The sequence below is a fragment of the Sciurus vulgaris genome, assembly GCF_902686455.1.
Source record: "Sciurus vulgaris genome assembly, chromosome: 12".
Classification (NCBI taxonomy): Eukaryota; Metazoa; Chordata; class Mammalia; order Rodentia; family Sciuridae; genus Sciurus; species Sciurus vulgaris.
Window position 1 is genome coordinate 43356114 of NC_136473.1, and position 19595 is coordinate 43375708.

A 19595-nucleotide genomic window follows, 5' to 3' on the forward strand; every position below is an offset into this window, starting at 1 on the left:
ATGAGGGTTGGTTGTTGAGGTTGGGGTCCTGTACAATTGTTGATTTAGGTCTTCACTCTGTGTCCCGTGTGACCTCAGAACCAAATATGCACACAAAAACATCCAAGACTCGGCGTCCAAGAAGAACAAACATAACTTTTCTTTTAAAAGAGCTTCTACTTGGTCCTTGCCAAGGATCCTGTGATGCAGGCAGGAGAACTAGTTGTTGTCTCCTTTCTTAAGGAAGCCAAGGTGGGAAAGTTCAGTGCCTGCCCAGTATCACACAATCACAGTGTGGTGGGGCCAGGCGTGGTTCATAGGCCCTGACCCCAGTATAGTCCCAGGCTGGGACACATAAATTACAAAGTTTAAGGCAAATGTGTGATTATAAAATATCTTAAATTTAGACTGAAAAGGAGGGGAAAGGACTGTAATGATTCATTGTAGAATCTGTTCAAAACCATGAATTTGTTTTATTTACTTATTTATTTGTTGTTGTTGTGGAGCCTTAAACATACTAAGAAAATGCTCTACCACTGAGCTATAGCCCCTGCCCTGGATTTGCCATTTTAAGAACATAGGAACTTGTGAAGGAGTTTCCAAACTCATTTTGTTTTCTGTGTATCTTACATATTCACTGAGCTCCTGAAATTGAAATGTATATAATTGTAGAGTTAAAAGCTTCTGATGAATGGTCTGTAAAACTATGTCTTCACCACAGTACTCAGAATTAATTTTATGGGTCAAATATCTATGTAGTCTTATGATCGTGTATAAAATATTGCCCTAAACTAAATTCAAATTATAACAGCTAATATTTAATGGCAAAATATTGGTACTAGGTTGACAATCATAAAAACAAAATCTGGTTTTTCCCCCCATAAAAGAACATGCTTGGAATTCAATGTGAATCAGTTAATTGTTGTGATTATCCTGAAGTCTTTATTTTGGAGTCCTGTCACAAAATGACATGTGTAATTGTTTACAACAGTATTAGAAACTGAGATGTTTTTATTTCTACTATTTGAGAGTAAAACTGTAAATAATGTTCCAAACCATCATCAAAAAAAATGCAGAGCAAACATTTCTGTATATAAACTGTACATAAAAACAAGGCACTATACATTTTGGGGGAGATATTAAGGTAGAAAGGTTGGTTTTACATAGACTCGCCAGAGTCCATGCCATTAAGTACAAATTCTTTGTTCATTTTAGCACCGGAAGCAGTACTCAGAACAAGTCAGACCTAACAGCGAAGGAAGCGCTTCTGATCACATGTGAGGATACAGACGGGTGGCAGACCTAATTCAACAGAAGCAACTCCATCTACCTTTTAATATTATTTTGACACCCAAAAAAAAAAAAAAAAGTGAATGAATACATATTGCTTTGTTAAATACATATTGATTTATATGGTGTTTATATAAATATATATATATTTTAGAATCCACAAACTATCAAAATAACACTTTTTATAAAGAGAACTGCTTCAGAAAAAAAAAAAAAAAACAAAAAAAAACAACAATAACAACAACAACAACAACAAACAAACCCAAAAAGGCAATGCTTCACTGGAACAAGAGGGCAGTGCTGTAGCCGCTGCTGGGGAATCGCGAAGTGCAAGTAACAGATGCTTTTACTGACATCACCCCTGAACTGTGAAAAGGCAGTTTCCGAAGAGTTCTCTGAAACATTTACAAAATGCACAACTCCGGGACACGCAGAACAGTTAATAAGGTCAGGTTCTGAAAAACTCTGGTTTAAAAATACCGTTCTTTAAAAAAAATACCAGTCCAAAAAATTATCCATCTTTCTGGTGCAATGGTATTGAAGGCGTCCACCAGTTCTTCTCCCACTCAGAACAGGCCTTTTGCTTTCTTGAGGTTCACCTGCTTCCATGTGGGCAGCGCATTGTATTCGTCTCTCGTCATGTCCAGTGCAAACTAGTGGAAGCACAAGAGAAGCCCCGCTGAGTGAAAGGCTGCTCGGAATACTGGTGCTGTTTCATTCCCATCCCACTGGAAGCAACGCTTACCTCAAAGTCTTCATCCGTGAGATAAATCTCAAGCTTTAGAGGATCCACTCCTTCCGGGAGTGGCCTGGCAAGGAGATCGGCCAGTGGATAGATGGTTTTACAGAGCTTGGCTAAGACCTCTTCCACGAGGATGATCTGATTCGAAACTTCCATATCCTGAAGAGGAGGGAGCAGAGAAAACTCAGGGTGTTCCACATTTGAACACATTTCATCAAGTGCATGCAAATACGTAGTAGCCCTGTCCCATCCACGCCACAGCCTGGAGGGGCAGGGACTCACAGCTTCACTGGCAGGGAAGAGGGTCATTGAGTACAGAGGAACATCTCAGGGCCCCATGGTTCTCCTGACTTCTAGATGATTTTTCGCCCTACATGAAATTTCAAATAAATCCTGGTCAAGTCTGCCTCCAACAAGTGTGTTGAGAGGGTTGGGGTATAACTCAGTGGAAAAGCGCTTGCTTGCCCAGCATGTGTAAGGTCCTAAGTTTGATATCCAGCATCACAAAGAGAAAATAACTGTTTAGGGACTCTCCCAAGAGTTAATTATGGGCCAGTGGTGCACTCCTGTAATCTCAGCGGCTCAGGAGGCTGAGGCAGAAGGATTGCAAGTTGAAAGCCAGGCTCAGCAAAAGCGAGGTGCTAAGCCACTCGGTGAGACCCTGTCTCTAAATAAAATACAAAATAGGGCTGGGATGTGGCTCAGTGGTTGAGTGCCCCTGAATTCAATCTTTAGCCCCCCTGAAAAAAAAACCCAAGTGAATTATGGAATAAGATTATTGAATTTGAAGTCTAGACATTAGAAGCTTCCAAATAATGGAATAAAATAAAAATATTTTAAAATGTGATGAAATAAAATAAAAATATTTTAAAATAATTAACCTTAAAAGAAATCACACCCTCTCTCCTTTCCCCCAGGCCTCATTTCTTAATCCACAACAGAAAAAGAAGGTGAGGAAGGGAAGGGTGGGGATGCAGCTCAGCAGTAAAACACTTGCTTAGCATCCACAAGGCGCTGGGTTCATCCCCTTCCCGCACATGCGTGCACACACACACACACACACACACACACACACACACACAAATGTACCTAGAACATTCTGGGAATGACTCAAGTTTGTTTTTTTTCTTTCATTCTTACAAATGTGTGCATTTAATCTGAACAGTTTGTTCTGGATAAATTATCTTCCTTCATTAAACTTGGATCCCAGATGGGTTGCCTTCCCTTGGGGTAGGTGGATGGGAAAATGAATGACTGAGCTATTGCCAAATTCAGACCAGTGGTCAAGAGGGGTTTCAGAAATGAGCCTGCCTGTTCCTGTGCACAGGGCCCTCTATTCTCTGACTCTTAGACATAGGACAAGTGACTTCATGCTTTCTGTTCCTACACTGGCAAAACAGGGATAAAAATAAGATGAATCTTAATGGACTGTCCTGATAATTAAAGGAGAAAGTAAATGTAAAGTACTTGGATCAGTGCCTAGCACAGAGTGAGCACTCAGTGAATCTTAATTGCTGGTGTGGGAAGCCGGGAAGCCTGGTCTTTCACTGGCTGAGATCCCACAGGCCTGTACCTCAGGCCTGCCTATCTCTGAACCCCAAGGATCTATAGTGAATACAGAACTATGATGGCAATTTACATCCTTGAGCTCAGACCACAGGAGGCAGCCATGGCGCTGGTAATCCTGGCAGCTTTTGGATTTGGCGGGCCCATATTTACTATTCACACATTATTGTTTGTATTTATGATTTATAACAGAACCATCTTGTTCTGTGTCAGAGATCAGCCTTCAAATCAACCCCTTCCCTGTGTAGATCAAATTCATCTGGTTAAAGAAAGACAGGCTAAAGGGGCCAGGGATGGTAGAGTGCAAGGCCCTGGGTTCTATCCCCAGCACCAAAAAAGAGAGAAGTTGGACTGAGCAGCAACATTTGCAGTACTGCATAGGCTCTCTCTATTGCTACGCAGCAGCAGATTCTTTTTGTTTGTTTAAAATTACTGAAGATTTCCTATAAAATACAACCAGGTTCTCTTTCCCAGAAAAGCAGTTTTCTCCTGCAGAGCACCAAAATCAAGAGGGACTGAAACTCTGCCATCAAACCAAAGAAATCTTTGGAATTGCTACAGCTAGCGAATTTAACTCATAAATTAAATTCTACATAGTTTTGCTAAGCTTCTTGTCTCCGTAGTTGGAAAATAAAACACTCTGGATAAGAATATCTTTCAGTAGGTAGAAGTGTGATGGATAGCTCATGTATACCAGGTGGTCGCATAAAAGATAATTATTTACGAGATACTGAGCAATACCTTCTCATGAAAGTAACAACACATTCATCCCCTGAGTTATGTGAACATTTTTATTCTTCACCATTTTATTCTGTGTCTCTTCTACACAAGGCTAACATCTGAAATGTCCTGACTTGGCCCCACATCACATGGACCTTGTGAAGCAACAGATTTCTAGCTAACAGAATGAAGAGGTAGCAGTTTTTACTTAATTAAATTCTCCTTTGCTTGTCAGTATTTAAAATTTGAGTTACTTGTGTGGAAAATTACCAGAAGCGTTTAACTGATTTCCCATTAGGCTCCTCCACTTCCTAAGCTAATCCTATGTAGACAGGTTAGCATGCTGCAAAAGGCAAAATATGTCCCCACTCTGAAAGTGCAATTGGATGCTTCTTTCCTAGGTGACATCCACCAGTGGTTAGAAGGCAGAGACAGGGAGTGTGCTCACCATTTCTGTGATCTCAGCAATGTCCTCTCTGTGCTCCCAGCTGGGAAACATGTTGGTGAACGTCAGGGGTTCCAGACCAGCATGGATAAGGTAAGACTTGGGGGGTGGCTTCTTGAGATTCTTTCCTGTAGTTACATGGAATGCAAATGTTGGCAGACCCAAGGGCCCTGTCTTCCTCTGTTTTCCCCTGGAATCTCTTCTTTTTTGCTCAGAACTTACTCATGCTCCACGTATGGGATATGAATAGTTTATAACAACACATGGATGAAGTTTATCTATAAAGTTAATTTCATGCCTACGGCTGGTTATACCAGTAACATGGAATTGACCTGACTTTATTTCCCAAGCCCAACAAAAATGCTTCTGAGTCCCTGGAAGGGTTGAAGCCTCTCCCTGGAGCTTCCTGATGGGACATTTTCTTCCTCCTTATTCACCTATGGAGTTTTCCTCTGACTTCCCAACATGGGATAAAGTTCTAATGGCATTAGGCTGCTAATGACAGCATTTTATACATCCACTGTAGCTTTAACACTTGCTGCAAAGTTTAAAAATCTATTTATTATGAAAGAGCTTTTCAAGAAGAGAATCAACTATACATATTCGGTGATATGAAGCTAATCACTAAGACCATAAACATTCAAATAAGAAATTAATTATTGGAATCTTTATGTCATCTAAAAGACCACGTTATTTCAGGAGGATGAACTATGAGTCTTTCTTTATGGATGTGATACTAAAAATAATAACGAATGACAAGAAGGTCAACATTGACTTTTTAGCCAGTTTGGGGGAGATTTCTCTTCAATGGTTGCCTGCAGATAATGTGCATGGCAGAGGCTGGCTTATCTCACGGCATGATTAATCCCCAGGGCAAAAGGGATTTAGTCAGTCTGCAGTGTTCCACAATACACCTTTAGGGTAACAAGTTAGATGATCTCATACTATAAAAGAGAAGAATGAATTCTCATTCATTGCTAGCAGCCAAGAATGTACTGCTCATAAAATTCATAAGCCTCAAAAAGTGAAAGGAGAAAAACTGGTTTTTCTGCCATTGCCCAGCTTCATCAAGGCTGGCGGGCATGTGCAGAAGGGCAAGATAGACCTGGGCCTCTGTAGGGTCCCCAGCTCGTACCCACCCATAGCTCTCACCTCTGGAATACTGAAGGACCGTCTCCATCGCGCTCTTGCGGTCAGAGGCCCAGCGGATGCGGGCAGACCCGGTGATCTTGTTCTCGATGGGCCACCAGCCTTGCCAGAGGTACACCTCATGGTGATTGTCAACGAGGAAAAGCGCTGGTAGTGTGAGGACAGAACCACACAATCAGGAGCTGTTTCCTGGCACTTCTGTTCCTCTGTCCTAAACATAAGGGGTGCCTTCTCCCCTCCTGCCCTGTCAGCCTGTGGTATCACCCTGAAGTTCAGAGGCAAAGACTCACATGGAAGGCCCTGGCACACCTCAGCCCTTTGGTAGTTAACCTGGGAAAACCTTTTAGGCAGAGAGTAGAGGTGACAACTATGTGGTGTCTTTCTTTCCTTCTCCTCTGGGTCTTCCTTGCTCACCCCAGCTCAACCACAGGCCTGCCCTAGGCTCTTCTGGATACTAGTAAGGCTGTGCTAAGCCCTCAAGGGGCTGTTAGCCTCCATTTATCTCCAAAGAACATAATAAAAGCTAGAGAGCACATCCTCCTTTCCCTCTGGTGTTCATGCTCTTTTTGGGCTGTTTAGCCACAATCTAAGTCTATGGTTTTCTTAGAGAGAAATGGGCTTTAAAAATCGTAATTGTTCTGCCTCTTCCTCCTCCTTTTCTCCTCCACAAGCTTTGGCCTGAATGATATTCTACATGGCAAAAGGGATCTCCAACTTCCTAGCTCATTTCATCCTGAGTTCATTTCTGACATGTATTTTGGAATTCTGGGGAAACAACCTGCGCTTTAAAATAAAAGCCCCATGGAGGCTGATAAGTCATCCTGAGCCCCGGGGGCTAAAGGGGGCAGGATGCACAGCTGGGGTGGCTGCATGACAAGCTCTGGCCAACAGAATGTGAGAAGTCTGCTGGGGGATTTTCTTATTTTTTTCTTTATCTGATAAAAAGGAGAGAGACATGCCTAATACTGCCCTGCCCTTCCCTTTTCCTTCTGTTTTGAATGCAAACATGATGGCTGGAGCAAGGGCAGTTCATTTGGGGACCAGGAAGCAATAAGTCTGAGAGGAAGGCTAAGAGAATAGCAGGGACAACAAAATGATACCTGCACTCAACTTACTAACTGGCACCTTTGGTTGATGAAGTAACTGAGCTTTAGTTCCCTATGCTATAATATGTGGTCGATCTCACTCTCCCTCCTTTTGGGGTAGGTGTGAGGACTAAATTAGACACAAAAGCAAACATTCTGGCAGTGCACTTGGCAAAGAGAAACTACCTGATAAATGCTAACGTGAAATACAAAGGCCTTTGGAAGGTACTCAGAATGAGCTGTGCCTGCGTAGGATTCACCTGGTTGTGGTGCACTGTACAGATCTTCCTGCAGGAAGGGCATAGAGCTGATCACAGTGGGGGCACTGGCGGGGTACACGAACTCTGTGGCTGAGAAATCTCCAGAGGAGCTGCTGAGGATGAACAGGCGGGGGGCGAAGTTAAAACTTCCAGGATCTTTGAAAGAAAAGAGAATGAAGCATCACATACATATCAAAGTGAATTCCAGAGGGATTCAAGAATTAAGGCAAAACATGAAATAATTCAAGGAATTAGTGGAAACATAGGTAGGGTTCATCTGAGCTTGGAGATGGGGAAGATCTTTTTTCTTTTCTTTTTTGTGGTGCTAGGAATCAAACCCAGGGCTTTGCGCATGCTAAGCAAGTGCTCAGTCATGGAGCTATAACCCCCCAGCCCAGGAAAGACCTGTTTAACTTCAAAAATAAAAGAAGTAATCCAAGGGGAAGACACACATAATATAAAAATAAAAAATTAATATATAAAATTTTTAATAATAAAATAGCACATAGCAAAATAGGAAACATTAATAATATAGCAACTAGTTAATATCCTTAATATATGAAGGTACATAAATATAGAAAAGCTAAACCAGGTACAGTTTGACTTGTGCCTGTAATTCTAGCGACTTGGGAGGTTGAGGCAGAAGGATCCCAAATTTGAGGCCTGTCTCAGAAATCTAGCAAGATCCTCAGCAACTTAGTGAGACCTTGTCTCAAATTAAAAAATACAAAGGACTGGGTATATAGCTCAGTGGTAAAGAGCTCCTGGATTCAATCCCCAGTACCAAATAAAAATTTCAAAAAAGGAAAAGATAAATAATCCAATAAAAAGTTCAAGAGTCATAAATAAAACATTTGCCAAAGTAGAAATACAAATGACTAAAAATGTGCATTGTTAAAGGCACTTTGCAAAGAGGATTCTGGCAATTCAAGGGAGTTTTCTGGAAAAGATTGCCAGTTTCATGTCAGTGAAACTTTTACTGCAAGCTCTGAGAAGCTGTAATGCTTCATGCTGGTTCCATCAGGGACAAACCAAGTGAGCACCTGTAAGTTGAAGATGCTCACGCAAACTGGAAAAGTTAACGGGAATAGAAAACATTTTCTCCCTTTAAGTTGTCTGTTAGGTATTTTGTCACGGCAATGGAAAACTGACTGAGGCAGCCTTGATTCTCTAGCAACGGGAAGTAAAAAGGGGGTGTGGTAGGGTACTCCCCCTAGGAGAATGAGCGTCTGTCTAAGTGCTGCTTCCTGCCTCCACCCACGGGTCATCTACATTTGTCATCTCCAGCTGACAATGGGCATTTTCACAGGCTCCATAACTTTCATTATAAAGTTGGACACAAAGATGATGTTCAATAAGCAACAAAGATGTCATCCTCTCCCTAAGTTGAATTTCCCTTGTCCCCTTGATCCCTGCCACTCATGGACTTTCCTCCTTTAATCATCCATTTCTACATTTCAATCCCTCTTCTCAATTGGATCCTTCTGCTCCATCCTGAAATGGTATCAAGAATAGGTAACACATTAAATCATCCAGTGCCTAAAAACATTCCTTTTGACTCTGATGTCCCTCCCACTACATGTTGAACATCCCTAATCTGAAATGCTCCAAAATCCAAAACTTTTTGAGCACTGACATGATGCCACATGCCAAAAATTCACACCTGATCTCACATGATGAACTGCAGGAGAAACGCAGGCACACCAAAAATATCCCATGGAATTATCTTCCGGCTGTGTGTTTGAAGTACATGTGAAACAAAAATGAATTTTGCACTTAAACTTGGTTCCCTACCAAGTTTATACCCCTATAATATGTATAGGAAAATATTCCAAAATCTGAAAAAATCCAAACTCCAAAACACTTCTAGACCCAAGCATTTCAGATAAGGGGTGCTCCACGTGTATAGTTTTCCCTTCCTTTTATTATTCAATGTTTCCAACTTCATACTGGCTTCCTCTTCCCTTCATGGAAGCCACTCTGACCTCCGTTGGGCTGATTTGGCATTGGTTGGAAAAGACGTCTGATGAGCAACTTATCATCAATCCAACAAAGAAATGTTGGAAAGAAATGTCCTAATCCCTGAACTCTGTGCCATCAGCAAGGGTGACTGTCCTCTCTTTGATGATTTGTTCAAATCTAGATGTCTGTGACATTCTACTGACCTTATTTTCTCACTTGTCAGGTGTTCCATCTTTGTCTACTCTCCTTTAAATGATGAGTGTCAGCTGATGGGGCTTTAATGTAAAAACCCTGACCAACACAGTACACATACATCTTACTATGCCCTTTTCTAAGGACTCTGTCCCTTGCTTTCTCACAGGGACCTGCCAGTTTCTGAAAGGTTAAGAGCTACTGCATGAGGCACAAGGGTCCCCTAACTACTTCTTTCTCCTGTCTGCCCCCTTTTAGCAGACCATGATCATATCCTCAATGTCTGCCTCTCCAATCTATCTCTCAGTTTGAGGCTCCAAGTTCACAGGTTGCTGGCAATTTTCACATGATCCCACTTATTTATTAAACATCTCCTAAGTATGCATTATTCATTAAATATCTACTAAATAAGATTGACACTGCCTTCAGATCTCCTCTTCCTACTGTGACTTCTATGAATGGCAGAGCCTCTGGGTGGCTCAGAATTTCTGGTCTCTTGTTCAAGTTCAGAATCCTTCCAGATCTGGCTCAGACCTACTCTCCCACCTCTTCCCTGCATCCTGGCTGCTGGTCAAACCATGCAGCATCTTGTTCTACTGGTTACATCATGTTATTGCTCAGATGTTTCCCTGGAATTTTCTTGTCTTCTCTTCAAGTCATACCAACCTCCAAGGCACTGTGCAAATCCCATCTTTTCCATGGAGTTGTGTGTGATTTTTCCTGGAAGAAGAAATCCTTTTTCTTCTCCATGCGCAGCCTCCTTGACCTGTGCCTCTTTCATGACACATGACAACTTCCATTTTGTATTATAATCGGTCACTTACAGCATATTCCTTAGCCTCCTCATTGGTGGTAGGCTTGGGGGGACATCCCCTTGGCTGGTTCATTTTGTTAGATATAGTGTATTTTTCATAAATATTTATTGAAAAAATTAGTGAATCTTAAGTGATCGAAGTTTATGGTCAGTGCTTTACCTTGAAGCATGCAGTCGTAGGCTTTCCTATCTCTCCTTCCTAAAGCGTCCCAGAATCCCAGTGGCTCAGATCCCTCGTCACACTCATGTATTGTCACGTTGCTGCTACTGTGCAATCCTGCCTCCAGTGGGCATCTGCACGGGAGAAACACCAATATTTTTTCATAAGTCCGGAAAGTGCTAACAGCACAAAATTATTCAAGACTAAATCTACGGATCAGCTCACTATCTTTTACTTTCTAATTAGAAGCAATTCTTACTAATGAATGAAAAAAACATTCTGTGGTTTATGAGTATGTTTGTGTTAGAAGAGGAGGGGTCAGCCTGCTCCTGGGGAGGGATGTATAATTACATATAATATGCAAAGAAAATAATATACACTTTTATACATAACACATTTTTTTTTTTTTTTTTACTATTTCCCATCCTTTTCTGCTCGAACACAAATTTCAAGAGGATAAAGACAGATGTATTCACTGCCAATTCCCCAGTCCCTAAATCTGTGCTTGGTACCATGTGGGTGCTCAATAAACATTTGTTGAATGCATCAATGAATGAGTTCTTCAATATTTTTTTTCCATAGTAGTCCAAGTGAAAAAGTAGACCAGGGACAACTGTCCTTGGAAACCTCACTGACCATCATTTACCTTCCCTCCCTGCCATGGCCCAGAGTGATGTTCTGAGATTCTGCTTCCATCTGTCTGCCTGACGGAAGGCCATGCCCTCCCTTCTCCTCTCTGCCTTCTCCATGCAGTGCTAAGTTTTATAGCAGTCTTGGTTTTGGTGCCCAGAGAATAAGATAAACCAAACAGCATTTGGGTGGCCTAAGAAACTTCCTCTTCCATTGCTCTGTAAATATCAAGGGACTCCAGGCATATCATTCACAAGCTGAGCTGCACCTCTGAGAAAGAAACTCAAAATGCTTGCTGGGTCATTTCCCTTGCTGTTCTCAAGACTGTCCTGATTCCTCCCTCCCTTCCTGTTTTTGAGACAGGGTCTTACTATGTTGCCCTGGCTGGCCTTGAACTCCTGGACTCAAGTGATCCTCCTGCCTCAGCCTCCCAAGTAGCTAAGTGGGACTCCTGGCAGATGTCACCATGCCTGACTCAACACTACCTTGTACTGAGGTAGGTAAATGCTCAGAAAGTGGAGATAGCCCTCAGGTTGGAGCCTTGGCTGAGATGTGTGTCTTTTCTACCTACTTGGGATGTCAGAGGTCCTTGATGACATTCATGACCATCCCTTGTCACTCTAAGCATACCACAGTGGGGGAGTAGTCTGTGGGGAGGTGGGTGTCTTGGGAAATCTTAATACCTTAGCCTGCTTGTGTCCCCCAGGAAGCCCCTTCTGTGGAGAGCTCGGCACACACACAACACTCACTGTTCTTTGATTTTATTTGCTGCAGTCCTTCCAACCTCCTTCGTGTGGGCTTGTGCTTTGCATCCGTGCCACAGGTAAATGAGGGCCTTATTTACATTGAGAACAACCATGGAAGTCCTGGACCTCAGGCTGCTACAGTGACAGGCCACTTCCAGCAAATTCCCTTCCATGGGCACTTCTCCACGCACACAGTACAGCCTCCACTCACCTGTAGGGGGCGTCAGCAGCACAGAGTTATGACTGAGCCAGGGATGGGAAAGCTGCCCTTTCCTGTTCTGGGCTGTGCAATCAAAGGCAGCTACCACATTGCAGGGACTGAAAGGACTGGTGGAACTGAGGCCCCTGCAGCCTGAAGTCATGCTGAGCATGACAGCTTGTGGTCTTCCCAGAGAGCAAATACTTTTGGAAACAGAAGAAGCAGGTTGCCAAAAGTCCACAATGCAGAACAACCATTTTTTCCAAAATGTATAAAATAAGTCATAAGGTTCTAAGACTAACATTTTCTTTTTTCCTTCCTTCCTTTCTTTTTTTGCTTTTTTTTTGGATGTTGACTAACAAAAGATTCTAATTTATAATAGAAGATTTACTGATTTTTAAAATCCTCCTAAATCCAAGGTAGACAGAATTCAGTTCAAGGTGAAGTAATCTCCAGTCTCATTGCATACAAAGGCGAATTCCAAAAGAACTTCCACAGGGGTGACAGGGGGGATTATGTGCTCCCCATAAAGCTGATTTATCAGGCAAACATTAGGAGGCTTTAATGGTAAAGCCACAGTTATATGAAGGCAGACTAACTTTAGACCCCACCTCCCACCACCTTCCCTATAAAAATACCTTTGGGGAGAAGGAAAAAAAAAAAAATCAAATTCCAGCAGTAAGAGTGACTTACTTTGCGCATTTTCTTCTTCTTCTTCCCGTCTCCCTGAGTGTACTACCATCCCCCCCTGGAAACACTGTAGAAAACAGGGGGGCTCCTTTCCCTGCAGAACCTGGACCTGCACATTTAAACACAGTAAAACAGGTAACAGAGATGGGGCTTTCAAAGTCACAAAAACAGTACCTGCCTATGGTAGAAAAATCTGAAAAATATAAAGACATACACACAAAAGTCAGTGATACCTCTATCATCTAAAGATAAGCACTATTAAAATTTCTTTCAAGTGTTTTCAAGTATGTATTTTCTCCTAAACACAATGAGGAGTGATGTTTCCTGTTGCCTTAAAGCCTCATTTTCATCACTAGTTTTCTGACATTTAATATTCTTTTGAAACATGATTTTTGATACTTATGTGATATTCTATGGTATGGATATATAACATGATTAAACATATTCTTCCGAGATCAGACGAGATCAGGCGCGTTCAGGATGGTATGGCCGTAGACTAAACATATTCTTAACAAAGAACACTTCTCAGCAATGACAATGACTAATCAATGACTTAGTAATTCTGGGGAGAAAATGTATTCTTTGCAACCATCTGCTGTACTTTGGATCTTAATTATTCTCCAAAGGACCATGTGTTAAGGGCTTGGTTCCCAGCCTGGTGCTATTGGTAGGTGGTGGAACCTATAAGAGGTGGGCTGTAGCTGGGGGTCTTTAGGCAATGTGGTGTGTCCTTGAAGGGTATAGTGGAACCCTGACCCCTTCCTCTTCCTCTATTTTATTTCCTGGCCATGTGGTAAGTGGTTTTGCTTCACCAAATGCTTGTGCCATGATATGTTGCCTCACCACAGCCAAAAACCAACAGGGCCAACTGACTATGAACTGAAACCTTTGATACCATGAACCAAAATAAACCTCTTCTCTTCTAGAGTTGATTATCTCAGTTATTTGTTATAGTAGGAAAAGCTGACTAACACATCACCCCAGCATTTCACAGAGTGATGTGACTCTCCCACAACCTTCTCTGCCTGTCCATGTTTATCTCTTATCAGGTGTTAGCTGTACCATAAATAATGTTGGGGTTGAATCGACTCACTCCCACTTTGGCAAGACATTTTCCCTTAAAGAGGAAATATTTTGTCAAGCTGGTGTTTGGAGAACCCTGAAAGGTAAGAGCAATTCACCCCATGAGTTGTCAACCTCAGGGTCTGTTTTGTGCATTTTTTGGCAGTATTTCATCTGTCTAAAAATCAATTTCCATTTGTTGGACTGACAAAAAATGAGAAGCTCCTACTACAGAGATTAAGACTCAAGACTTTGAGAATGCTTTGGAAGGCAAGATTAAAACATTCATGTTTGGCCTTTCTAAAAAAAAAAAAAGCAGTTGAAATTACCAACTATTAGGAATAAAGTAAAACACAACCATTGCTAACCACTATTTCTAAAATGTGATCCATAGTAAAAAATATTCGCTATAATTTTTTTTTTTTTTTAGGAAATATGATTGGTTCTGAGGGCTGTGGAAGGCTAAATGAATACAGCTCTATTTCTGGAGAAAATTTCTCTACTCTTCTCATGTTATTGTTAATCATGCGCCCAAGATGGGAAAAATATTTGCACAAGGAGTCGAGTTTTCCAAAGTCCCCAGAGTCAACTCTTAACTACTGGTATTCAAGGATGAGACGTGTGGCATACATCATCCAAACATTGAAAAAAAATGTTCATAAAACCTTGGATTTGGGTTGTAGTACCCAACAGGCATTATGCAGGTTCAGGGGCTAGAAGACCAGGTCACACACAGACTCTTTCTTGCTCCTGGGGGAAGATAGATAACTAATAAATAGATAAAGAATGACTATGTAGTTTGAGTACAGTGAAAACACACTGAATGGGGGGATTTGGATAAAATGAGGGTGCCGTTAGCAGGTACCTCCTTCATGAGGTGTATAGTTATGCGCTTCTGCACGTGGGGACACAGTCCAGTGGGCAGAAGAGCACATAGGGCCTGAGGTAAGCAGGGAGAGGGTTTCTAGATCAGCAAGCAGGCCTGGGTCAGGGATGGGAGAGATGGGTGATGACAAAGTGCTGGAAACCACTGGGAGCTCACCGAGACTGTAATCTATGTGGCAGGGAACAAGGGGCTGGAGTGTTCTGATGTGTTCTAGCAAAATTGCTTGGGCTGATTTTTCCCATGGGAATACCCCTAGCTCTACAGCAGTCTCTGACAGAGTTTTCAGGTAGATGATGTGAAAAGTGGAATCATTGATTGAATTTTTGAGGTGCTTAAGCCAACGCTGCTCTTCAGGATGGTGGTTCCTTGGGAAATCTCTTCCAATTTTAGAAGTGGATAATGGCCACCGTTTTATTTGCAATGCCTCCTTCATTATCAATTAGGTGGAAACCTTTCAGAAACACTCACTGGGCCATTCATACTTGCTTTGTGGATCTGCCTTCTGCAGACATAGTGTCTTCTTTCCTTCAGTTCATATTACAATGAGTGGGAGGATGAAAAGTGAGGCAGAGTCTGAAATCTGCAGAAGCATGGCTGGCTTAGAAGTGCCCCAGATGATGCTGTCTTTGTTCACTGCAATCAGGTCCTCAGGGACCGGGCCAACCATCATCTGGAGTCCCTGAGCTGCAGCTCCCCAGGACTTACCTGGGCTCCCCTTTCCTCGTCCAGCTCCACCGTCATCAGTGCTGATGTTCCCTTCTCACTCACAGTCGAGTGCCGGCCTTGCCAGAAGAAATACACACACTTCTCTTTGCCAGCCACTCTTGCTGAATGCTCTCCCTTTTGTCGACTTCCCACTGCGGACAGATACACAGAATGGAGGAGGGCAAGGTAAGCAGCTGAGGAGTCACAAAGGGAGAACACCTGGCTTACTTCTCCGGGGTGGGCAAGGAAGTGAGGTAAAGAAAGCCTGAGGGCACCAGCTGAGGAGAAATCACTCACAACTGGAGTCATGTCAATCATACCACAGGACAGGGAAGCCACCTTTCTCCCAGCACATGAACCAGAGCTCCAAGAACGAGAATGATGCTCTGAAGGGCCTCTTGATCCCCAAAGGGAAATATGTGTCATCCTAGAGGGAGGTGTCAGATCCCTCCAAGTGTGTGACAGGGAGAAGCAGTGGCTGCCAGCGTGGGACCAAGGGCTCACACAGACGCACACGTGTTTTCCAAAGGCAAAGGATTAGCTGGTGGAGAAGTGATATGGAAAACAACAGCTGGACCAGCTTTGGGGAAAAGGAAAAACTGCTAAAACTATTCTAGTTTAAAATTTTTTTTTTAAAGATGACTTTGAACTTTCTAAGTTTTGTCAGGAATGGAAGAGCTGTGTTGCTGACCTATGACTCTCATAAAATAATCAGGGATTTCACGTCCGTCACCAGGGCTTGGCCAGGATGCAGGGCTCACCGACTGTCCTCCCTGTCTGGTACCTTGCAGGCACAAAGTGAGAGTCAGCAGCACAGGAGACGGACATGGCTTCCTGCTCTCAAAAGCAGTCAGAGGTCAGCTGGTTGAATGTCCTTTTTCGATAGCATTTCAAACTACAAATCTCTACCTTTAGGAATATATCTCACTTCAGATTCTATTTATTTAGCACCTACTGGGTCCTAGGAACTCTTTAAGATACTGAGGCTTTAATGATGAGCTAAACACTTTTCTGTTTTCATTCTAATAAGCAAGGGAATGAGCAAAACAATTTTAGACAGTGAAAAATGTATGAGAAAAATAGGAAGATGTAACACCTAGCAGGGTGGGTGACAGTGGGATTGCCTACTGGAGGAAGGTCTTTCTGAGAAGGTGCATGAGCAGAGGCTGGAGGGGCAGCGAACTGAATGCAGAATTTTCTAGGCAGAGTGAAGTCAGGAGACCGAGGTCTTGATACACATGCCTGGGTGGTTCCTAGTAATTGGGGGTTACTATAGTTGGATTTGGAATGTCTCCCAAAGACACCTGTGTAAAAGGCTTGGTCCCCAGCCTAGTGCTGTTAGGAGGGGCCTAGCAAGAGGTCTTCCAGTTATTGATGCCATGAAAGGGGACAGTGGGACCCCACACCTTCCTCCCAACCCCCATGTGTGTCTCTCTATGTCTCTCTGTTTCTCTCTTTCCATGTCCCAGGTAAGAGGTGAGCAGCAACTTTGGTCTATCATGTTCTTCTCGCCATGATGGGCTGCCTTGTCACAGGCCCCAAAGCAATAGGGCCAATAGACCATGAATAGATCATGAACTCCAAAACTATGAATAAAAAACTCTTTTTCCTTTATAACTGATTATCTCAGATATTTTGTTACAGTAACAGAGAACTGTCTGACAATGGAAGAACAGATTGTGGCAATATGCACATTAAAAATTAGCAATAAAAAAATTAGCAATAAAGATGTCTGTCTCATTCCACCCTTTTTCATATGATTACATGCATGGTGTGAATCTACATTGTGTACAACCATAGAAATGAAATGATGTACCCCATTTGTGTACAATGAATCAAAATGCAGTCTGTAAAAAATTAAAAGATTAAAAAAAACTCAAAGGTTTTAGACAACAAGTAATTTTTACCAAATAGTATTTTGATGAGTTAAGTGTAAATAAATGAGAAACAGATGGATTTCATAGATATTGAGACCCAAAAATGTAAAAAACAAGGGAAAATTGCTTGTGTTTTGTATGCTTAAATATAAAAATAGCATGTATGGTAGTTTGAAACATAAAAAAAATTAGCAATAACAATGGGATTCTCTGGTTCTATATTTACCTCAGTTTTTTTTCTCAGTTCCATTCCCATCAATATAATCATAGTTACCTTTACCTTTTTTGAAGGTAAAGAAAAATTCATTTAAAGTTTTTAAGAGGTCAAGTACTAAATTTATTTGATTTTTGGCTCTTTGTTTAGCAAAGTCCTTTACTACAGTTTTCATAGATGACTGTAATAATTTCTTAAAGTATTTTGACTAAACACAGCCTTTGGCACCATCTTCTGTGGATCCCAATTAATCAAGTTTGTGTAGTTTTAAGTGGGCAAAGTGAAATAGGAACCATTAATGAGTAGCTTATAAATACCCACAATTAATCTGGAAGTCACACAGTTGGAATTTCTGTTCATTTCAACAGCAACAAAACTTTGTCTTTCATTTGTAATCCCCTTCTTCAAAGTAATGGAAAGTCATTGTGTCCACTGGAGAGAGATGCTTAAATTAGATCATGGCAGTTGATATACACCTTGGATTTTGTTTGCACTCAAAATCATTGTGTAAGTATACATTCACACTGAAATAACCAACACTACATCCTAATATTCTAAAATAGACACAGGTGTATGTGCCTAAAATAGAATTGGATTTCCTAAAGATAAAAGATCTTTCCTAAAGATACTTCATGAAACAGATATTGCACTAATTTTCCTCAATATCCCTAAAGTTAGTTCTAAATAAAAATGAATTTTTAATATATATTACATGTTAGTAATATAAAGGTTAAGTTTCTATTATTAAGAGCCTCTGGACTATAATCTAAACAGCTTGATAGGATGCCTAAGTTAGTGTTGAAGCTTGGCAGGAGAATCTCAAGTTCAAAGCCAGCCTCAGCAACTTAGTGAGACCCTAAGCAACTTAATGAGACCTGGTCTCTAAATAAAATATAAAAAGGGCTGGGGATGTGGCTCAGTGGTTAAGCACCCCTGGGCTTCCCTGAACAACAACAAAAAGTGTTGATATATTACATCATCCAAGTACTTTCAAGGACAATTTTGTTGCTAGTAGTTGTGTTTAGGAATCACAGAAAACTGAGGTGTGAAGAACTGCTCATGGTCAAGTAGTCTTGCACCAGAATCCCATTTACTGACCACTTACTGACAGAAACTCATCTGTATCACTCTCTGGAGCAGACTGACCCTGTGTCTCTGGGTCTCTGGATCCTGCAGGGACATGAACAATTCCCTATAGCCTACTCTGCAGGTGGTCACTGGGGTCATGCAGACTGGCCAACATCCACCAAGAGGAGGACTGTGCTGCCTTACAGTTGCTGTTCTCTGCTCATCTTGTCTGGGAAGAACACTCAAACTCCAAGATCAGTCTAGTTTGCAGGTGCAGCCCTGGTGGGGTATGAATGATTGGGGGTGGGACTGGAATAGCAGTCACCCAGGGGCCAGTGCCTCTGTGATGGCTACAGAGCCACTGTAAATACCATCGGACCATGCTTCTCTGCTCCCAGAGGGAAGCTCTGGAGTCTGGGATGCTCCTCACTCTAACTTAATTCTCTGTAGCTGAAGGTTTTCAAAGTTGCAACTGTGCTCATACAGATGCTGCTGGAGCTGTCTGTGAGACATTACACAGTGCTTACTGGGAAGAAATTCTGAAAGGGATGGCCTGGGTCAAATCATTATTTCCTAGGTCCTCCAAGTAAATTGTTTATGAAGGTCTTGGAAACCTTTGATTTCTTTTTAATTAACTCACTTCAGTATAGCTTTCTGCATTCATTCTCTTTCTATTATATCTTGTTTAAAACTAATAGCTAAGGTAAGAAAAGGACTAAACAGCAGATTCAGTTTTCTCTTTGTTGCATATCATCAAACTTGCAGTTTCCTTCCTGCACTTTGGTAACCCCAGGTACCTTTAAAGTTTGTATCTTTCTTAAAGGCCCTAATCCCTCAGCTCCACAGGTTAGTGGACTTCACCCCTCCAACACATGTTAATTCCCTGCTATTGTCTTCAATGCCACCAGCAGCACAGATTAGCATTTCAGTCTGCCACCTCCACATTACATTGTCTACTTCAGTGACTCCTTGGGAACTGTTATTATTTTGGTAGCTGCATGTTGTCTCATCTTTAAACTCAGTGATATGAACATGTGCCAGGCACTGTGCTAAACATCACATACATCATACTAGAATGTTCTGTGAATCAAGTTCCATATTCCCTATTTTCCAGGTGAGAAAATCAAGGCTAAGACAAGTTAGGTCATTTTACC

The 19595-nt window shown here is 41.9% G+C and overlaps 1 protein-coding gene across 16 annotated transcripts in view; it reads right to left on the bottom strand.

Moving 5' to 3' along the window:
* Positions 1–898: 898 nt before the first annotated feature.
* Positions 899–19595, bottom strand: part of SVIL (supervillin) — a 226051-nt gene continuing 207354 nt past the window's right edge. For all 16 annotated transcript variants that reach the window (XM_079105799.1, XM_079105791.1, XM_079105793.1 and 13 more), the window contains 9 exons: positions 15283–15434; positions 12633–12738; positions 11744–11951; positions 10365–10498; positions 7237–7392; positions 5895–6038; positions 4746–4870; positions 2015–2170; positions 899–1922 (listed from right to left, as the gene is read on the bottom strand). In XM_079105799.1, the coding sequence (XP_078961925.1) occupies positions 1836–1922; positions 2015–2170; positions 4746–4870; positions 5895–6038; positions 7237–7392; positions 10365–10498; positions 11744–11951; positions 12633–12738; positions 15283–15434 (1268 nt within the window). In that variant the 3' untranslated portion in view covers positions 899–1835. The remainder of the gene's footprint in view (positions 1923–2014; positions 2171–4745; positions 4871–5894; positions 6039–7236; positions 7393–10364; positions 10499–11743; positions 11952–12632; positions 12739–15282; positions 15435–19595) is intronic.